Below are 22321 nucleotides of genomic sequence, written 5' to 3'. Positions count from 1 at the left end.
GAAATTGTCACGTGTTAACTTTTACTTGATCCACAAACCCATTGGCATGAACATCGAGTTGAAAACTTTCCATTGTTTAAATAGCACATACATTTTGTATGTATTATTTATCTACATGATGTTGTTTGTTGTGTATGTCTGTTTTCTATGTCTGGTCTTTGCCTCTGGTTTACATTTTTTGATGACCTTGATTGCTCTTAAACAAGACAACTGCCGTAAACATTGATTCTGGAGAACCTACGAATTGTTCTTTAAAACGCAGATCATGCACTGATGACAATTTGTCGGACTAAATTAATATGAATATATATATAACGTGTGTTTGAAATTACCTTACTTAAATACACGGTTTAACTTACCTTACCTCACAAAATTTAGATTCAATTGGGTGTATGGACAATCGATTTTTCATTGTTACATATCATGAGTTAATATAAGTTTTATCTGGAAAAAGTTTAAACACAAGTCCAAAAGGACCATTAAAAATACCCTCCTATTTATAATGATATTTTTGGTTACTTTCATCCTTCAGGTAAAGAATTTTTGACAATATATAATATGTTTATAAGTTATGGACAAGTGAACACTAATCAAGTTCTATTTATTCCCTACATGTGATTTATAGAAAACGTATATTTTCACAGCTTTTATATGTGTATATTTTGCTATATATAACCTGTTTTATATTATGTAATACATATTTGTAACTAGAAGAAAACATATAAGGCGATACAGTTGTTTTACACAAGAAACAGTCATGGGCATAAACGTCAAGTTAATTTGGATATGTAAACTTATTCTTTTTGTTTCTGCTTTCGTAATTCGTTCCACTGATTCAGGTTAGTGATTTGTTACGTACATTTTCTACATTTTAACCGTACAGTATAAAATCAAAATTAGAATGACGTAACCATTCTCAGAAAATGATTGTTGTATTTAGCCACACACAGCTATATATTTATGGTAATTATGTAAGCAAACTTACATCAGAACGGAGTTTTTACTCATAATACTGTAAATTCTACCTAATTAATTATTTCGAGTTGTTGGTTAATGATATTACTCAAGGTGAGTAGTCATTAAAACATATCAGAACTATTACTGAGTTTCTAAAACAAAAGTTTGGTTCCTCATTAAATGCCCTAAAAAGAAAACACACTGGGAACAGAAAAACTCCTGTTATTTTATGCATGTTCTAACCATAAAATTCGCACAGCATCATGGGAATCTTAAGATCCTGTGTTTTAGTTGTTACATCAAAGAGTAATCAAGGGAACACGATTTTAGCAGAAATCATGACTTCTTACCGTACTATTAAAGCTGTTGCTCAAAATGATTGTGTGTACATTCTGTTCGACATACTCATACATGTTTTGTGTACTTTAATTATATTTTGTCTCTGCTAACGTAAATATTAGGATTTTTTTCACAATAAACAAACGTTTGTAACACATTTTACATTCTATTACCCTTTTCTCCGTTTAAAAAAATCGTATTTTAATATTAGAAATTTAATTGAATTTTTAATATTAAAAATGATTTTTAATATCAACAAAGTGTTTTGTGATATAAGAAATACAATTTGTAATATTAGAGAATGAATTTGTAATATTACAACATAAGTTTTTAATATTAGAAAATGCTCATTTTTGTCCACTTTGGCTTGCCATACAAGTGGATATATCACAGAAATCATTTCAAGATGACATTGTCATTTTAAACGTTATTTTTGTGAACAGTCGATACACACGAAATAGTCCAAACGTCGCGGAAGGTCACTGATTAGGGCGGGTTACATTTTGGACTAACATCCACTTCCGATTGTCCTACTAATAGAGAAACTGACATCTTGAAAAACATGTTCGGCTATAGGTTATACAGATGGTGGAAAGCCCATATTTTTGCCAAATGTTTTGTGTGGCGTAAATCTATCATTTTGTAACTAAAAAAAGTATTTGGAGCAGTTTTGACAACAATGAGTGTTTCTATAGGTATCGTTACTTTCCGAAGCTGTAAATAAAACAAAAATGTTATAATTTTTATCTTAAACTGACTTTCTTGAAGGTTTGAGGTTGTTCAGATAGAACAAATATTTCTGTTTATCATCATTTTTTAAATTGGATACGTGATTTGTACTTTGATCCGTACCTTAATAACTCATACACACATAGTCGTGTATTTTTTAAAGAAAAAAAGCATACATGACATTCAAAATTAAAAGCTCTGTTTCTGTATTTTGTTTACGTTTTGTAATTGACTTGTGCTTTTAACGTATCCGTTAACGCAGTATCGTGTTTCTTTGACAACATTACGAGGGGAATATGGATACAATTAATCAGTATTCATTCTGTTATTATCTGATTGATATAATTTTTTGTCACAGTTTATCTCTGTTGTGAATATTATATAGCGTACCTCCTGTGAAGTGCCGTTAATTGTATGCTTGATTAACTTTGTAAATCGACATACGCCTAGCATCATACATTATATAATATATTTCGAAAGAAGTGACATCCTTTCCATCTTTAAGTTTAATGAGCGCATGTCAATTTTTCTGAATATTGCGATTTACTTAATCAAAAATCGTTAGTGTAGTATCACTGAAAACAAATTTGTTCTGTCGGTAATTTTTAACAAACCTACTTTATAATTGTATATATAACGACGAATTAGGATGGAACGGTGGAAACATAACCTTTGATAAATGTTTTCATCATATTTTTTTAAAGTTATATAGAGATTATGTGAAATATACAAAACACCGGAACAATTTTAACGCATGTGAATTAATTTTTTCTAACATTTTTGAGTGTTTCGTCATCCCGATCAGATCAGACAGTGTTGATGCACTGCGAAATTCGTACTACAAAAACGTTTTGTGTCAGAGAGAACAGATGGTGTAATGCATGCAGACTTACACAATTGGTTTATTTTCAAGAACGTAATACTATACACACTTCTGTTGTTTGAAATTCCTTGTTAGCATATGACAAGTCATATATATAACGATAAGACATGAAATCAATTTAAAGGCGATTTTACCTTATCTTAGGGCTTGCAAAGATGAAATAACTACGGTACGCTCAGTTATTAATCAATTTGTATCATGATTCTTATACATAAGATTTTCTAAGATACTTGTTTTTTGAGTGTTTTTAGCTTCATTTAATGTGTCCATTTCAAACGATATTTCATTATTTGAAAACTATTCTCGTAACGGTAACTGATTTCTCCCCGATGTTAATCTCACCTTCGGATATTTTGTTGCTTCTGGTAAGACCTCTTTGTGGTTCCACTTAAACTAGTGTGTCGAGGGAGCTACAATCCTGTAGCTAGGCCTTTATCTGATTTTATCATTGTGCAAGTGCTTTGAGGCTTTGTTTTGTGTATTTCTGTTTACTTTTTTGTTTGTTTCAATATGTTTTATGTGTTTAGTCTATTGAACAAATCAGTTTCATGGTGCAGATGGATACACCGTAACGATCCACAAGTTCATGATGACGACCATAAAACTTCTTTAGTGAAGACTTCAATCTTGTAGCAAAATAATAACCCAGTTACAGGAGCCCAATGGTAAGAAGTCCAGTGCGATTCAAAACGTCTGAGTAGTTACGGCAAGCTTTGGCATAACGTATGAGTTTTGATATGAACATCCCATACGCAGGTGCTAAAGGGATGTTGCCACAGATGAAAGGAAAGTTGACAATTATGAATGAAAAGTCATCAAGTTTGGTCAATAGTTTACCTTTACCATTATTAGTTACATTATGTATGAAGATCGCAGATTTTCCTGTTTCGCGTTTTTCTTCCAATGCACTTTGAATGTGATATATTTGTAGTGTCTGTTTAAAACGTCTGTATCTATTTGTGACAATATTTTATCACTTCAAAGACTATCTGCTGTTTTTCATCCTGTGTCGAGTGACATGTACTATTCCTTCCCTTTTCAAGACAAAATAGTAGTTGTATGTTATAACCTCAATGATTTATTTTTCAACTGTTCATATGATGTTTATAATTGTCAAATGCATCAAGTGTAATAAGTACCAGTGTTCCACATAAACCGTTGACTGACGGATTATAAGAAACCTGTTTTTGATTCAATAGCTCAATATGACTCCAATAAAACAACGTTTTGTAGCTTGGATTGCAATATAAACCTCCGAATCTCTCTCGGAAATATCTACTCTAATCCATTTAGCTGTCCATATAGGGTCCCCGTCCTTCTGCAACACTTGTTACTCTTTTAGTGTTATCATTTCTATGCAGTACCTGAAAACGCGAAGAATCTCCTAGAAACTCTCAGTGATAGGTTCTCATCGGAATACAACATATAATTTTCAACTCTTTATTCTACTGTTCACAATGCTCAGTTAAAGTAATTGACCTGGAGTAAGGGAGGTAATCCAAATTAAAAGGATGTTAGTCACTAGGGCATTTGAATGACTACTAATACGCAGGCACCAAAGTGAAACTGATGTTAAAGGATAACTCCAAGAAAGGTTTCAACTTCCACAACAAAGGTGTCAACCCGCAGTAACTCTGTTCTTTTGAAGCATTGTTTAATGTTTCATTGAGGAATATCTTCTATAAGGTGGGAAAAGGTATGAAAGGATGCCTTCTATTGCAAAAAGATACCTTAAGAGAACATATTCAAGTTGAAATATGAAAAATAATCTTTGTGATGAGACAGTACGGCTAACCAATAACCTTGTCATTAACCTTTTAGACTTAAAAAACATCCGTTTTTTTTAAATCTTATTAGTATGATAAGATTTCAATCTTTCTGTTTTCATTATGTTGCTTTGTTCATTACAATGAGACTAAAGGATTATATATAGCTTATAAGTGTGTCCTTTTGTGTAAAAGTATGAATAATTGCGTGACATTAATTTCCAACAGTAGTTGACTCAGGCTGTGCCCGGCAATGCTTTTTTCAACAATATAGGTCATAATTTTATATTTGGTAAATTTGTTGAATATTAACAGCTAGCATTAATATTTTTAAAAAAATTGCAATTTCTTTAAATTTAGATGAATTGAGATATTTTATACCATGATCCAGCTGAATACCAACACCAATAAACATGAAATATTAAAGTTTTCTTTCAGATTTAGCAGTTTGTCACAAATAATTGCTAGCTTGCACTGCATTATTCATTTAGGAACAGAACTATATAAATTTCAGATGTCAAATCATGTTTTTGATGTTTTTGACAGCTGTAGATTTATTCTAAAATATGGTGGTTACATTTTTGTTGTTAATGTTATATAGACGTTACAAAACATGTGTTGCTAAGTTTGACTTATGCTTGTGTGTCATATACATATAAAGATGCATTAAGCAATGTATAAGTGCTAAATTTAATGTATTATTAAAACTATGAATGTTCTAGATATTGACTTTATAAATGATGGATTTTCAAAAATATATCATCAATGTATCGTGTGTACTTTGACTTGTTTTGATCATTTTCATCTAAAAAGTGACGCGTTTCCCCAATGCAAGACCATTTAATAATGTATTCAAAAGAAATTTTCGTCTGCTTTTGCAGTTGGTGTTTTCCATTCAAAAAATGCTTGAAGTAACTAAGGTAGTACAATACAGTTAGGTCATTTCTGAAAATTTGGTCTGATTTTGTTGCAATAAAGCTGCTAGTGTTTTGTCATAAAAAGTGCATATTTTGTTAAATCCTTGGTGTGTGGAGGTCCAAATCATTTATAAGTAATATATTGATTATTGTTATAAAATCCAGTAGCCATGGTAACATACTGAAAAAAAATATTACTGAGTTTTAGTACAAATCAGGGGTGCCTTTCCAAAACGAACAGCCAAATACTATGTTGTATAAAATATCAGGCACTTAGACACTGCCACAGGATGAAAGCATTCATGGAGTAGGTGGAAAAAGGGTAAAAATAATAAGATTCTTTTCGATTCATTCTCTCACAATTGTAGTTCCAAAAGTTTGTGAGAAATAAGATATTTGAAAATCAGCCATCTGATACTGAGGAGAGAACCTAATACGGCAGGTGACTGAAACGTTCCGGATACAATTCTTCATTTAAATTATACCTGTTTAGCATACAATATATTACATCTGTCTGTATATAAATGCTTAACTACATTTTAACAATATATCCATCAAATTTCAACTTTTAATTTTAAGTTTTGCAAAATTTGACGGGGTAACTTGGTGTGCGACACAGTGCGCATAATGTAACTGTATAGTTCACACTAAGGCTGGAAATTTGGGCATGTCTGTTTTGTTTTGTTTTGTTTTTGTTTTTATTTTAGTTTTTTTTTATGTTTGTTTTATTATCTTTTATCTTGTTTATGTTTCCTTTTATTATATAAAATGTTATCCTCTGCACTTGCAAATTGGCAGTTAGTCTGTTGCCTTTTTATAAATTATAACATACATGAAATAATTCAACGCAATTGACGCGAGGGGTTAAGCACGCTATAATAGATGGTTTCACCCATCATTTCCATCAGGAAATGCCTGTACCAAGTCAGGATCATTGAGATGGGTATCAAACTTTCTGGTTTTGGCCTTAGTATTGTCATTTGTTCTACAAATGTTCTTTTTATCTTGTTTTGACATTCTTTTAAACTATTGCCTAGTATTATTCCTACATAATGTTTACAAAATAAGAAATACGTTATGAAATACGCTATGTCTGGTCTTTGCCTCTGGTTTACATTTTTTGATGACCTTGATTGCTCTTAAACAAGATAACTGCCGTAAACATTGATTCTGGAGAACCTAAGAATTGTTCTTTAAAACGCAGATCATGCACTGATGACAATTTGTCGGACTAAATTAATATGAATATATATAACGTGTGTTTGTAATTACCCTACTTAAATACACGGTTTAATTTACCTTACCTCACAAAATTTAGATTCAATTGGGTGTATGGACAATCGATTTTTCATTGTTACATATCATGAGTTAATATAAGTTTTATCTGGAAAAAGTTTGAACACAAGTCCAAAAGGACCATTAAAAATACCCTCCTATTTATAATGATATTTTTGGTTACTTTCATCCTTCAGGTAAAGAATTTTTGACAATATATAATATGTTTATAAGTTATGGACAAGTGAACACTAATCAAGTTCTATTTATTCCCTACATGTGATGTATAGAAAACTTATATTTTCACAGCTTTTATATGTGTATATTTTGCTATATATAACCTGTTTTATATTATGTAATACATATTTGTAACTAGAAGAAAACATATAAGGCGATACAGTTGCTTTACAAAAGAAACAGTCATGGGCATAAACGTCAAGTTAATTTGGATATGTAAACTTATTCTTTTTGTTTCTGCTTTCGTATTTCGTTCCACTGATTCAGGTTAGTGATTTTTTGCGTACATTTTCTACATTTTTACCATACAGTATAAAATCAAAATTAGAATGACGTAACCATTCTCAGAAAATGATTGTTGTATTTAGCCACACACAGCTATATATTTATGGTAATTATGTAAGCAAACTTACATCAGAACGGAGTTTTTACTCATAATACTGTAAATTCTACCTAATTAATTATTTCGAGTTGTTGGTTAATGATATTACTCAAGGTGAGTAGTCATTAAAATATATCAGAACTATTACTGAGTTTCTAAAACAAACGTTTGGTTCCTCATTAAATGCCCTAAAAAGAAAACACACTGGGAACAGAAAAAATCCTGTTATTTTATGCATGTTCTAACCATAAAATTCGCACAGCATCATGGGAATCTTAAGATCCTGTGTTTTAGTTGTTACATCAAAGAGTAATCAAGGGAACACGATTTTAGCAGAAATCATGACTTCTTACCGTACTATTAAAGCTGTTGCTCAAAATGATTGTGTGTACATTCTGTTCGACATACTCATACATGTTTTGTGTACTTTAATTATATTTTGTCTCTGCTAACGTGAATATTAGGATTTTTTTTCACAATAAACAAACGTTTGTAACACATTTTACATTCTATTACCCTTTTCGCCGACCCATCAGTTCGCGATCTAAGTTCTTGTTCAAAATTCAAGGCAGCGCTAAAAGATAAATCGTCAAAAATAACTACGTTTTCATATTATTTTTATGGCCCACAAAAACTTATCATAATACTCTCGCAACTCCGTTGTTCGGCTTCATTTCTAAATGGAGATCTTGCTAAAACTAACATAGTGTCTAGCCCAGCGTGTAATTGTAGTGCTAAAATTAGGATGTAAATCATTTCTTCGTTGTCTGTTCTTTTTACAATGATATCTGAAATGGCCTTATGCTTAAAATGAATTGGCTACCCATACAAATAGAAAGTGGTAATTTCTTAAGTGGGCATCAAGATCTTACAAACAAAATGAATGTGGTAATTGTAGAAGAAGTTCTAACATTTATCAAGAAATCGAAACGTTTCCTCGTTGTATAAAATATTTGGAGGCGTCGGGTCCACACAATAACTACATGTATTTGTTAATATTTTGTTTTGTTATTTTATTTATTCAATTGATATTAGTTGTTTTCTTCTTCGTTTTATTCTTGTGCACGTCAATACCGTATGTCCTTTTAGTATGCTCTGTGTTATATTGTAAGAAATGTAATTCATGGGAGAAGACTTCATAAGTTTGACTAACATGTGTCCTATCCCATTTGTTCTAGTTGATCAAATACATTTGTTATAAACAAAACTAAAACCTTAGCATACAAAAAAGAGGGAATTTAAATTATTAATTGTCAGTTCCAACATATGCATATGCAAGTTCAGTAACTTAAATCGCGAAAATTTGAAACGAGTACTTCATGCATCCATTTTGTTCACTTTTGGAAATAGGTTAATGCCAGATATTTTATAAAACACAGTGTTCATATCACAACTCGTACGTTATGCCAGAGCTTGTATCGCACTAGCTATAGACTTCTAAAAAAAAGGCCTCTGAAACAGGGTTAAGTTGCTACAAGATTGAAATCATCACTACAGAAGTTTTATGGTCGTCATCATGAACTCGTGGATCGTTATCGTGTATCCATCTGCACCATGAAAACTGATTTATTCAACGGGTCATAGTTTTCCTTTCCTCGTTTGCCTACCCCTGACTTGACTTTTTATGAACAAATCGGCGGATGTTTCTATAAAAGCAGAGGACGCATACCCTACCGGTGCACCTGGTCCATGCTCCCAGGTTTTAGTAGAGTACGAGTTGCTGATTTGCTTTTGTTACTTTGTATGCATGATTTTAATTACTTTATGTTCTTTGTTGTGTATGTCTGTTTTCCATGTCGGGTCTTTGTTCCAGGATTAAATTCTTTTGAATACCGCTATAACCTTGGTTCCCTTGGTTACTCTTTAAATTTGTTGAATACTTTGAGGGGATATCTAAAAGTATGTAATTGTTTGAGATTGAAGTATTTTAAAGTTTGTACTATTTCGTCATATTTATTCTTTTGACACTAGCGTTCATTTCATTAATACTCATATTATATAACTACACACATGTAACCCTTGTACAAAATTATTATAGGTGCTATTTACTTTCGGTATTATGTTGCCAGGAAGGACAAATCGGTAACAATAATCACTAAATTGTCATGTCTCAAGATACTAGTATTGTGTTAACGAAGCATGTTACTTTAAAATTATTTATGATATTTTCTATTACAAATAGAATTCGTAAGTTTATTGAGAATAACGTATTTGCACGTTGTTTTTAATCAATACAAAGTCAGATGAGTTAACAAAACTCATCCATTATTGAAAGTTGTAATTTATGGTTCACTGCATTTATAAAGTGTCATTGTGCATTGACATACTTCAAACATTTTAATTATATTTATATAACTTTTTAATCTTTTTAATGGATTTTCCATTGAATGTGAAAGGATTCAAATATCTTTAATATTGTTAGATATGCACATGGTGTAACCTGGAAGTTTTCAGTTAAGTGTAAGTTTTTGTAAGAATGAAAAAAAAAATCAGAAACATTAATGTAAAAAAACCCACTGATTTAACATATAATTATACTCAAGGATGCTTTTTCTATTTAAAAAGACCATTATTTGAACCCTGCACCACTGAATTTGCTCTAAACTTTTTCAATAGAATGTTAGAAAAATGATGTTTTTTTCACAGAGTTATCCGCCCTAAATTTTCATTTTCAGTCCATTTCAAGGAAATATATCTCAACGTTATATGGAAAGTCTTGTATTTTTTCCTTAATTCTGACATTAAAAATAGTCAAATTAAACTTTCAAAATGTGCGTTTCTCATAACCTTGCTTCAACTACTGCGGCTGCCTGATTCTTACAGAAACTGACACTTAAACAAAGTTTAAAATAAATTAAATCCTATGTATAGGATATCAGTATGGATAACATAGTTTTCGGATTATGAGGAGTTCAGTTTCGATAGGTGTCACTCGACTGTCGAATCAGATAATTAGTAGTTGTCAAACAATATCAAGAAGTAGTCTTTGTTAAAATCATGCAAAATCTAAAAAAAAAAGTGATACACCCCCAAAAAGGCTACATATTTCTATTTTTGTAGTTTTATGGGTCTATATCATAAAATGCGTAATTATTCATTCCAATCTCTCTGTTCTTAGAAATAAACAACATTGAAAATCATCGAATTAATTCTATTGTAATTGAGTGTCATTTACAGAGGGCGCTTACCTTACCGGGGTACCTGGTACATGCTCCCCGTTTTAAGTGGAGTCTGGGTTGCTCATTTCTATTGTTACTTTATATGTATGATTTTAGTTACATTATGTTCTTTGTTGTGTATGTCTCTTTCCATGTCTGCAAGTTTATCCCTGGATTACATTCTTTTGATTACCGATAGAATCTTGGTTCCCTTGATTACTCTTACGGAGTTATCTCCCTTTAATTTAAAATCTTTAGTGGATTCTTCTTTCATTTTTATCTTCTAAGAACTCGGATTATTATGAACAAAGTGAATGTTTATTTCTGTTAACTATGGCAATTCAAAAAATAATATCAAAAATAACAATAAGTAGAGTTTCCAAGCATGAATCACATTTTGCATTACTCATTACCGAACTACTACTTAATATGTAAACAAGATAAAAACATTCAAATTTACATGTGTAGTTTTAAATTTTTTTAAAGAGAAGCGGAGGGTTATATTTTGTATGTATTAATCTCATTAACCACACTTTTTAGTTTGGTATTTATGTATTAAAAAGTAACTAAAATTCATATTGTTCAAAGCTTTTTTATAACTTTAAAGAATGATTGGGTTGATAAAAGAAAGAACGTAAGCTATCATAATACTAAAGACGATAAATACTCATCAGTTTTCAATATACATTTAAATAGCTTGTTGATTTGATCTACCTCAGATTAAAGTCATATTAAATCTTTGTTGTAAGGTAATATTTCCAAACTATGTGCCAATATAGCTTTTATGTATCGCTTTCAGTGGATCTTGAACATTAAAAAGTATGCCTGACATGCGTCACATGTAAAACATTGAGGTACCACTTGACACAAGCATTAAAATATATATGTCGTTTTATTGCCAACATTTTGTTTTACAAATGAATTTACGCTTTTGTTCATGAAAAAGGCGAATTTTAAATTGATTCGTGATATGAAAGTATAACTATAAAACATCAAATTTGTTTTATGTCATTCATATATTTCTTTTCTTTTCTTTTTTTTTTTTTTTTTTTGGGGGGGGGGGTTATTCTATGTTTCTTTACTTAAAGTCAATATATATATAACTCATATTATAGACCAGACATGGAAAACAGACAAACAAAACCAAGAACATAAAGTAACTAAAATAATACATACAAAGTAACAAAAAGTAAATGAGCAACTCGGACTCCACTAAAAACTGGGAGCAAGGACCAGGTGCACAGGTAGGGTAAGCGTCCTATGCTTTTCTAGAAACACCCACCGAATTGCTCATACAAAGTCAAGTAGACGAAATAGGAAAGGAAAACTATGACAAAATGGTCCGATGAATAATTCTGAGACCAAATATAGTTCATGAATTCAGTTAGAAATTTGGTAGTAATCTTAGACTTTCAAGATTACTTTAATATCGTGTAATTTGATGTTTCAATGCTAGATCAACATGCTTACTCTATAAAGATGTAGTTTGTCGTCTAGTATATATATGTATATATCACATGCCTTTAACTGAGTATTTGTTTGTAAATGGGGGATTTAATATAATGCTCTGACGACGTTTTAAAGGTATGTAAATTAGTATTTGAAATTGAAATATTTGAACGATGTTGTCAGTAAAATTATGTAAATATACGGTTTATGTTGTATCTTCTACCAATGTGTTAAACTGCACAATTCATACAAGTAATAAATAGCCTTGTCCTAGACACAAACATTTTCATTTATTTTTTATTACGTAACCTGTTGGTTTACATTGTCAAAGGTTCATGTTACATACTACAGGTTATTTATTGATTTTTAAAGGTCAACAGTAAATATATCATGTTCAACACATTATGTTTAAAGTTTTAGTTTATGCAGTACGAATGGAGTAATGGGTTTCAGATCAAAAAGCACATTCATATTGACTTCAGGCTTTAGTAAAGATAATTTTTAAAGTAGATCATACGAAATATTTCTAGTATATTATCCTTCCTAGTTTTCTCAAAGATGATCCTGAATAAACATACCTTAGAAAAATAACAATCACTTTTGACTTTATGTAAACAACCCTTTACTGGCATTCTTTTAAACGAAAATTGAAGGTTAACGAACTATTCTTCTTGCAATGTTGAGAAAAACACTGAAATTCCCTTTACATTTCAAGAGAACATTTTCCCGCCAATCATCTCCACTTAGAAAACAAATATCCATCAATTATATCCCCTTGAAAGAGAAGAGGCTTCTGATGTTAACATTCTCGTTTTTATGCCAAAAGCATTTGAAATCATTTATTTTGTTTATATCATTTCAAACACTCAATCACTCAATCAATAGAAAAAAATAAATATGTCTGTATGATTTTGAAGTAATAGTAAAGTTTACTCCGTGTTACAGGTATGATCTTCCTTAAACATAAATAAGTTATCATGTTAGAACGTACAGATGTAAATTACCCATTAAGTCCTTAAACATGCAATTTCATCAAATTATATGGTGAGGGTAAATTGAATTAATGATCACTTCCTTCATCCTGTACATGTCAATGAAAGGGATTACCATGTGAAAAGATATGAATATATCAATTTAGTACCGTCTTCGTCTCGTTGACGATAAATTCTAATAGTAAACAAGTGCACAGTATTATGCTGAAACTGAAGGAGCTAGATGATTCAATGGCTGAATATTACAAAATATAATTCATGTTTTACTTACTTACACAAGGTCGATCAGAAAATTCAGTGCTTGTCAATAGAATCTTTCAATCATTAAACCAGAATAGATATTTACTACCTATGGATTTATGACGTCTTTTAAAGAAACAAGTGACCCATGTATATGTGTAGTATAAACTGCTCTTTTCAAAGTGTCGTATCGTGTGTATTCAAATTTTACTACATTTGAGAATACATTTTGCGCCTGAAGCAGCTGAATGTTCATGTAATATGCGATTAAATTCGTGATGGATATTGTTAGAAAACAAAACTTTAGATGCACAAACTATGTTCTTATCATTGTTGTTTGTATAGGAATAACAAATGCAGGTAGGTCTGACATATTTGTTTGGTCGTTTTGTCAATTTCACGCAATTTAAGTCCAACAAATCTTGTGTTAACGTCTTTTACTTAAAGAGAATTATTATATAGTTTGAAAGAAAGAATTGCATACCGGAATTATTTAATTCGTTTTCAATGTGTGAATTGTCAGCAATGGAAATGTTAGGTGATATAATCTCATTTTATCACCCTGAACATAAAAAATGCAATATAAATCTTATGATACAGATTTATATATCATTTAAAAGCTGCCACATTGTAAAGGTAAATTGTAACTATATACATGTTTAAATAAAATACAAATAAAACGTGACAACAAGGAGAAAAAAAGGCCAAAATGTCCGACTTTACAGCCTTCAACAATCCGTTTTGATTTCTTTAGTCTGGCTTTGTACAGCTCTTGTATGGTATTAACTTCCCATTAATACCATATACCAACCCCATTCCCCATTGTCCCCATTCCCACTCCCTGTTGATAATTCCCCATTCCCCATAAAAAAAATCCTCAATACTCAACACCCCCATACAATCCAAATACCGTATTTCTTATCAAATATTTACATTAACAAATTAAATTCTATATTGATTTTTTTAATTCTTCAACATTTTAGTTGTTCTTTTGATTAAATTTTACATATTTATTCATTTCAATAGATATATTAGAACTGATTTCCCCATTCTTCCCATTCAAAATACCCAACCTCCATGCACCATCCCCATCCCCAATTCCTCATTCCCGATCATACCATAGAATGGAAAGCATTCCTCATGCAAGTACTGTAGTAGGGGTCTTTCCCTCTGTCATTTCTATTTTTTCTTGACTAAGGCCGTAAACCCAAAATGTGGGCACCCTATTGGCGCTTTATCACGTTTTATATGTATTGTTTTGGTATTTTTACCTTATAAATAAGACTTATTTGAACATATTTCTCTTCATGTATTTTTTATTAGCCTATATGCTTTTGTGATTTTAAGTCTGTCTGTGTATCATGTCCGAGTACCAGGTGTCAGGTGCATTTCATCACATTAACAAATAAGTCTTTATGTAGTTGTGGAATAGTAACCACTCGATTAAGATAGTCTGATCAAGTAGCAGTCTCTTCAAAATCACACATGAGGTGATTCATCAAATACCCACGGTATTTACGCCTCTTCATTATTTAGAAACAGTCAATTATCAAATTACCAATCTTAGCTTGTATTTCGGTTGTTGTACTTTCGAGATAAAATTATAAAGATTGCGTATGAATTTGACCAATTGCAAGCGTTATCGTTCTCGCTTTAGCTTGATTTGGTTGATTTCAGTGGGACATGAACGAATGGTGTTCTCAAAAGTGCAGATCTAAATACAGAAACAAAATATATTGTAATTTAAGAGTAATCAAGTGAACCAAGATTCCTGTAGAATGACAAAATGTAATTCGGGGGCAAAGATCAGACATAAAAAAGTAATCAAGGGAACAAAATTTCAAGCAGAAATCAAAAGAATGTAATTCAGGGACAAAGACCAGACATGGAAGAGAAATCAAGGGAACCATGATTCTAGCGAAAATTAAAAGGTGTTATTCAGGACAAAGACTGGACATGGATATATATGTCAACATAACAGTAAAGTATATGCAGGTCGAAAAATTTTCAGCTAGATCCTTTAATCTCAGTTTCCGCTCTATAGATGACGTATTACCTTTCAACAATCCTAATCTCGGGGAGTAGATACATTGCATCTACCCAAAAGAACTTGAGATAAAGGATACTACAGACACTGTAAAGTCAGCCTCATATCTTGACCTACACTTAGAGATCGATAGTAAAGGAAAACTACTAACCAAACTTTACGACAAACGTGATTACTTTTCATTCAGAATTGTCAACTTTCCTTTCATCTGTGGCAACATCCCTTCAGCACTTTTGTATGGATTGTTCATATCACCACTCATACGGTATTCCAGAACTTGCCGAAACTACACAGAATTTTCGTATCGCACTAGACTTCTAACAAGTAGACTTCTGGAACAGGGTTATGTTGCTACAAGATTAAGTCATCACTACAGAAGTTTTATGGTCGTCATCATGAACTCGTGGATCGTAACGATGTATCCATGCTCCCAGTTTTATATCATTTAATTTCTTACTTACCAGTCATATAGATATAGGAATTATCTCCGTATCAAAGTCTCCCAACTCGCCACACACAGATGACTATGGCTTAAACATACGTCTATCCGGTTACCTGTGTGTGAGTAGCCTCAGTTTATCTTCGGCGGGAATCAAAACAACACGCTTCTCACATGTATTCTTAAAATTTTAAGTCTTAGTTAGAAGACTTTCTGACGTTTTTTTTTTTCTCATGAACAATGTCTGTCGTCGAACGTTTAACGGACGAAGAGATTCGAGAGGACGGACGATAGTGAGTCGCATGTTTCGGAAATCTCAGAGATATCGCGAACGAGTGAAGATTCGAGAAAGAAGAAAAGAGTATCCAAAACTTTTGAGTTACAGAACAGAATGGAGAACTTAGAATCAAGGTTTTGACAAGAAATTTGATTTACTGCTTAATTTACTGTCCAGTTAATGACAATAATATCTCTCAGACTAAAAAAGTCTGAAAAGACTGATAGATTTAGTCAGTATATTACTAAGAATATTGACACATGTTCCAACAAGGCTAGTGCTAATGGTGACGTACAAATAGTTAAAGAGTCTCAGAACGGTACAGACAGTGATAAGTCATAGGGTCTTAATGTACTTGGTAAACTTTGTAAGGAAGACGTTCTAATGGAAGTTCAGATTCATCTAGTGGTTTGTTCATTGATGATGCTCTAAAGAGAATTTTAGAAAATTCCTGGAGAACTAGACATCCTGATAGATTTTCTTGTTTTAAGGAAGAGCATATTCAATGTTTTCCTGTAAATGATGACTCGGTGATTTTTTACAGGTTCCTAGTCTAGATGATATGTTAGAGTAAATTTTCGGTGCAATTCATGGTTAGAAATCAGTAATGACATGGGATAAACACAAACAGTTGTGTAATCAACCCTTGAAACAGATTAAGAGGTTAGCTTATCAAGGTCAGGTATCCTCTCGCATAGGTGCTATTTCTATTTGATACTTACAACAAGTCCTTGGAACTTTACTCAATAAAGTTGAATCTGAAAATGCTAGTGCAGATACAGTTCAGTTAGTGAAGGATATTTTTTGCTATTTCAATGAAATCCTTAGATCAGATGGGACGTTCAGGAGCATTCCATCATATGATTCGTAGGAAAGCAGCATCGTCTGAAGCTGATTTCAATAGGGGGTCAAGAGACAGTTTTATACTTACCTCTTTTTGGTGAAGGTCCGTTGGTCCAGGGCTTAATGATAAGCTAGAGAAACACAAAGATGATAGAGCTCAGGTAGACAGTTTATTACCTGAAATTACTATGAGTAATAAGAGAAAATGAGATTATTTAGCTAATCTTGATAGTTATCCTAGTAAGATGGGCAAAATTAGTGACAATGTAAATTCCATCAATAACTCTGGATACAACAGTGAAGATACATATAGAAGAGGTAAAGGTGGTTATAATAAAAGTGGTCATAGCTCTACCTCTTAGCAATCCTTCAGTCAGTAGAGACAATGGACGAAGTAAAGACGGAAGGAGTAAAGATAAGAAGGGTGGCAATTGGTGTTCTTTTTGAATCCCCAAGAAGAACGGTTGACTGTCAACAGGTAAGAACATTTCAGTATCTGTCAAAGGTACCTGTTGGGGAACGAGATTTTTCCTACAAATTTGGGTAAAGATAACTGAAGACCAATGGTTCTTTCGATAATTTAAGACGGTTACAAACTGGAATTCATTCAGAAACCTAATTGGTCGGGAATACGGAAAACTACGATTTCCGATACCGATTCAGATATTTTATTCAGGAGGTAAATACGCTTTTGGCAAAAGATGCTATAGAAAAAGTACCTCTATTAAAAAATGAAAACCGGTGTCTACATCGCATTTTTTTCTAGTTCCCAAGAAGAACCGTAAAGTGAGATCAATAATAAATCTCAGATCTATCAAGAGATACCTCGAGAAAATGCATTTCAAAATGGACACATTAGTAAAAGTTTTAAACCTTATGAAAGTAGAGGATTGGGTAATATCTCTCGACCTGACAGATGCATATCTCCATGTTCCAATCTTTCAAAAAAGTCGCAAATTTCTTCGGATTTGTGTTCAAGACGTTTGCTTCCAATGGAAAGCTCTACGCTTCGGACCGGCTTTTGCACCACGAGCTTCTACAAAAATACTAACAGTGGTAGCAGCTTATCACAGAGCTAAAAACATAAAAATGGTAGTTTATTTAGACAATTAGTTGATAGTGAAACAGAACAAACATCAGTTGGTCTTGGATCGAGAGAAATGTTTACATCTTGTAAGTTCATTGGGTTTCCTAGTAAACATAGTGAAATCGAATTTAGTTCCAACACAAAGGTTGATTTATCTGGACTTTTTCATCTGGACAAAGGTCTAGTATTTCCCACTTCAGAGAGAAAAGGAAAGATCAGTTTAGCTGTATATGATTTAACGAACAAGACAGAATCAGCCAAACAATTCCTACACTTACTAGGGCTGATGGCATATTGTATTCAACTTATTCTAAATGCATGTCTGTTCATGCGTCCAATTCAATTACATCTTCTTTGTTTTTGGAAACCAAGTTCCCAAGACTTGTCAATTCTTATTTCAATTACTCAACATCTGTTATCTCATCTTTCTTGGTGGCAAAATGGAGTAAACATGCAGAAAGGACAATTTTTGTTCAGCTTTAACCATCTGTCACAATTACAACAGATGCTTCGACCGCAGGTTATGGGGGTTTCATGAACAATATTTTTTTTCAAGGGACATGCTCAGAATCACAGAAAAAGTTACATATAAATTGTCAGTCCATTTTGCTCTTAAACATTTCCCGAAACAAGTGAAAGGGAAAACAGTTTTGATAAAGTCCGACAATACAACTGTGGTTCAATACATTAACAAGCAAGGGAACAAAATCCCCTCAGTGTTATCGGACTTGGAATCTTTGGAATTTGGCAATTCAAAACAAAATGTTTCTAAAAGCTGTCCACATAATGGGGAAAAATAATATTTTAGCAGATCAATTGAGCAGAACCAAAATCAGACCAGCAGAATGGACACTGAACAAGAATGTAGTTCAAACCCTATTCAGAAGGTGGGGGAGTCCTTTAATAGATCTGTTTGCCTCGACAGACAATTGTCAGACGGAAGTTTTTTGCTCTTGGATTCAGCATCCGGAAGTTTTTGCAATGGATGCTCTGACAATTTCTTGGGACAAGATGTATGAGTATGTGTATCCTCCAATTTGCATGATAGCTCGAGTCCTACATTATATGAGGCAGTTCAATGGTCAGATTTTGCTATTAGCTCTATTATGGCCAAGAAGACACTGGTATCCAGAACTGCTACAGTTACTAATTTCTGTACCAGTGATTCCAAATCTGTTTAGTCAACCCAAAACTCAGATTGTCCATCCAAACCCACAAGTGTCCAGTCTGACTGCATGGCTACTCTCAACCAAAAATTCAATGCAGAAGGTTTTTTTCTGAAGGGGCTAGAGAGTTGCTTTTAGCCTCTTGGTGGAAAGGAACTCAGAAAGATTACTGTTCAAAGTTCAAACAGTTCAATAGCTGGTGAAGTGCAAGGGGGGGGGGAAATTAATTCCACTTCACAATCTTTGGATCAGGTTGCCGAATTTCTGACTGATTTATTCAGTAAGGGTTTAAAATACAGAACCATTGCTGGATACCGTTCTATGTTGTCAAACATATTACCTCCAGTAGACAAATTTTCAGTAGGTCAACATCCTTATATAATTATGCTAATCAAGGGAGTTTTTAATTCTATACCTCCAGTTACAAAACTGATACCTGAACGGGATTTAAATATTGTATTAAATATGCTAGAGAAAAGTGCTTTTGAACCATTTGAGAATATTGAATTGACAGAGGTTACTTTCAAAACTGTGTTTTTAATTGCTGTTACTACTTTCAGGAGATGCAGCGATCTACAGGCTTTAAGAACTGAGGAAACGGCTGTGAGGGTTCAACACAATGAAATTACTTTTGTCCGACAAGGTTTAGCTAAGCAGGACAGGGAAAGTCATTTTGGTGCAAAGATTTTCGTTCCTACTATTACAGAAAACTCATTATTAGATCCACGTAGAGCTCTACTACATTACTTAAGGAAAACTGAATCTTTTAGGAAAGTATTATCTAAAGATCAAAGCGGCAAATTATTCCTACCTTTATTAGATTCACACAAACATGTGACTTCTCAAACTATTGCAAAATGGATTGTGAGTACAAAAACGCTAACATACAGTGGCGAAAGTCAGTCTGGAAAGCTTGAAATTAAGGCTCATTCTACTAGAATTGGTCCAAGTTAGGCTTTGTTTAAAGGAGCTTCTTCAGTTTTACAGTCTGCAGATTGGAAGCTAAACTTTACTTTTTGGATATTTTATTTCAGAAAATTAGATGTTAATGTTTCGACGAAACTTGACTAAGTTTATAATCGGCGAGTTTTGTCGAAAGTTATCGGTTAAAGAATTTTAATTACAGATTCTGTTATAAGTGCGCCAATTTCGTATTTATTATTTAGATAATATATGTACAGTTTTGAAAGATATGTGTTACTTATGTTTCCAAATTGACTTAAATATGTATTTGTGAGACTATGATGAAATCTCACCACCAGTGATGTAGGATATTGCCTTGAAATCTGCAATATTCCTATATGTATATTTAGTAACTGGTAAGTAAGAAATTAAATGATATAAAATTAGAAATTTGTAATCAAGTTACAATTTTATGAATCGATAATTTCTTACTTACCAGTCAACGTGCCAATCACCGCCAAGTTGTGAATTGGTATCGGGGTTGTTTTGATCTCGCCCAATAAACTGACGCTACTAACACACAGGTAACCCGATATGACTATGTTTAAACCATAGTCATATGTGTGTTGGGAGAATTTGATACGAAAATAATTCCTATATGTATATTTAGTGACTGGTAAGAAAGAAGTTCTCGATTCATAAAATTGTAACTTGATTACAAATTTCTAATTTTTAGTGGAGTCCGAGTTGCTCATTTGCTTTTATTATTTTGTATGTTTTATTTTAGTTACTTTATGTTTTTTTTTGTTGTGTATGTTTGTTTTTCATGTCTGGTCTTTGTCCCTATATTGCATTGTTTTGATTACCGATAAAATCTTGGTTCCCTTGATTCCTGTTTCATATGTTTGGAGGGTTTATTTACACCATGAATCACCTCTACCATAGGCAATGTCTGATTTTGTTATAGACTGGCACTTAAAAATGTACAGAAAAGCTGAAGAATACAAGTTTCACGTTTTCATGAATAACATACCTTGACCGTCCATCATAACGTATGAAAAAGTCATAAGTCTTCTGTTTAACATTTGTGTTTGACAAGTAGTACAATGACTACATGTTTTAAAATTTGGAAATAGTATAATTGTAATAGTTTCCAGCGAAGGGTGACATCCACTTGAACCAGAAGTGCGTTTTATGAACAGAAAAAGTGTTCTGATTGCTTAATTTAGATGATACTACATTTTGAATAATTTAGAGAAAAAAAAGAAGAAAAGCTATAACAAATATATCGCTTTTTGCAATATTTAAAATTGTTTTTTTTATTATTATTTTCGTTTCCGAGTTATTTTAAGAGTTAAGTGTAAAGAAGGATGGGCCACGTAAATTACTATTACTTACACTGCAACATATGATGACATGGGGTTTACCTCGTTACATAATCTACCTTTCTTTGTTCTCATTATGCAGGCCTTACACAATGAAACAAAACACAAATATGATATTCTATAATATGAAACATCGATCCGATTTCTTGCGTGAAACAAAATAAAATAAAGACAAAACACAACATAAAGAAACAAAAACAAATACAAAAAACAAACAAAAACAAAAACAAAAAAACAAAACAAAACAAAAAACAAAATCAAAACAAAACAAAACAAAACCAACACTTACACGATAGGGCGACCGAAAATCGGTAAGATCCTAATCATAACGATCGGTAAATTAGATATCGGAGTATGCACGTTCAGAGATATTTAGTGAATTGCTTGTTACCATTGTTTAATTTCTTTCCTTTTGCTTTTATTACAATTTGGTTGGCATCATCAAGTGTTGCTTAATGATTTGTTTTAGCCTTATTTTCTTTTAACACGTCTTAGTTATTTGTATTGTTTTGTAGTTGTAATAGAATATTGCAGTGATATTTTTTCTCAATTCAATGATCATGCATAAAACATGTCTTTGAAAGTTTGAAACACATCGTTATGCTGTTTATAAATTCAGAAAGGTACTGTGCTTTTGTATATTGCAAGTTAGAAAAAGGAATGCTGATGAATTTGCTTTCCATGTTCATATTTTATTTATAAAATGACGATTGACGGTGGTGGCCTCTCCAAATAAAGTAGACTTAATTACAATGCAGTTGGCATAAGTTTTCATTGAAGTTGTGCTAATGCATTTTTCTAATTACCGTCCCCTCAAAAGTCATTAAAAGGCATTAAATTCATCATCTTA

The 22321-nt window shown here is 32.3% G+C and overlaps 1 protein-coding gene and 1 pseudogene across 7 annotated transcripts in view; both read left to right on the top strand.

Moving 5' to 3' along the window:
- Positions 1-22321, top strand: part of LOC148603761 (uncharacterized) — a 49903-nt gene that overhangs the window by 11698 nt on the left and 15884 nt on the right. Inside the window, exon 1 of one of the 6 annotated variants that reach the window (XM_088553731.1) lies at positions 697-839. The exons of 1 other annotated variant lie outside the window; for it this stretch is intronic. In XM_088553731.1, coding sequence (XP_088409857.1) covers positions 758-839 — 82 coding nt within the window. In that variant the 5' untranslated portion in view covers positions 697-757. Of the gene's footprint in view, positions 1-696; positions 840-7212; positions 7371-12041; positions 12228-13121; positions 13685-22321 lie in introns of those variants that run through there. 4 more of the 6 variants (XM_088553730.1, XM_088553733.1, XM_088553727.1 and 1 more) reach the window with 4 other exon arrangements.
- On the top strand, positions 16268-21912 carry LOC148603762 (uncharacterized; annotated as a pseudogene). The gene is made up of 3 exons (XR_015916760.1): positions 16268-16378; positions 16632-17408; positions 19744-21912. The product of XR_015916760.1 is annotated as an uncharacterized LOC148603762 (transcript).

This window comes from Perna viridis, chromosome 11, assembly GCF_037379345.1.
Source record: "Perna viridis isolate PV_CMFRI_1.1 ecotype Kerala chromosome 11, ASM3737934v1, whole genome shotgun sequence".
Taxonomy (NCBI): Eukaryota; Metazoa; Mollusca; class Bivalvia; order Mytilida; family Mytilidae; genus Perna; species Perna viridis.
This window is presented reverse-complemented; position numbering and strand designations above follow the sequence as displayed.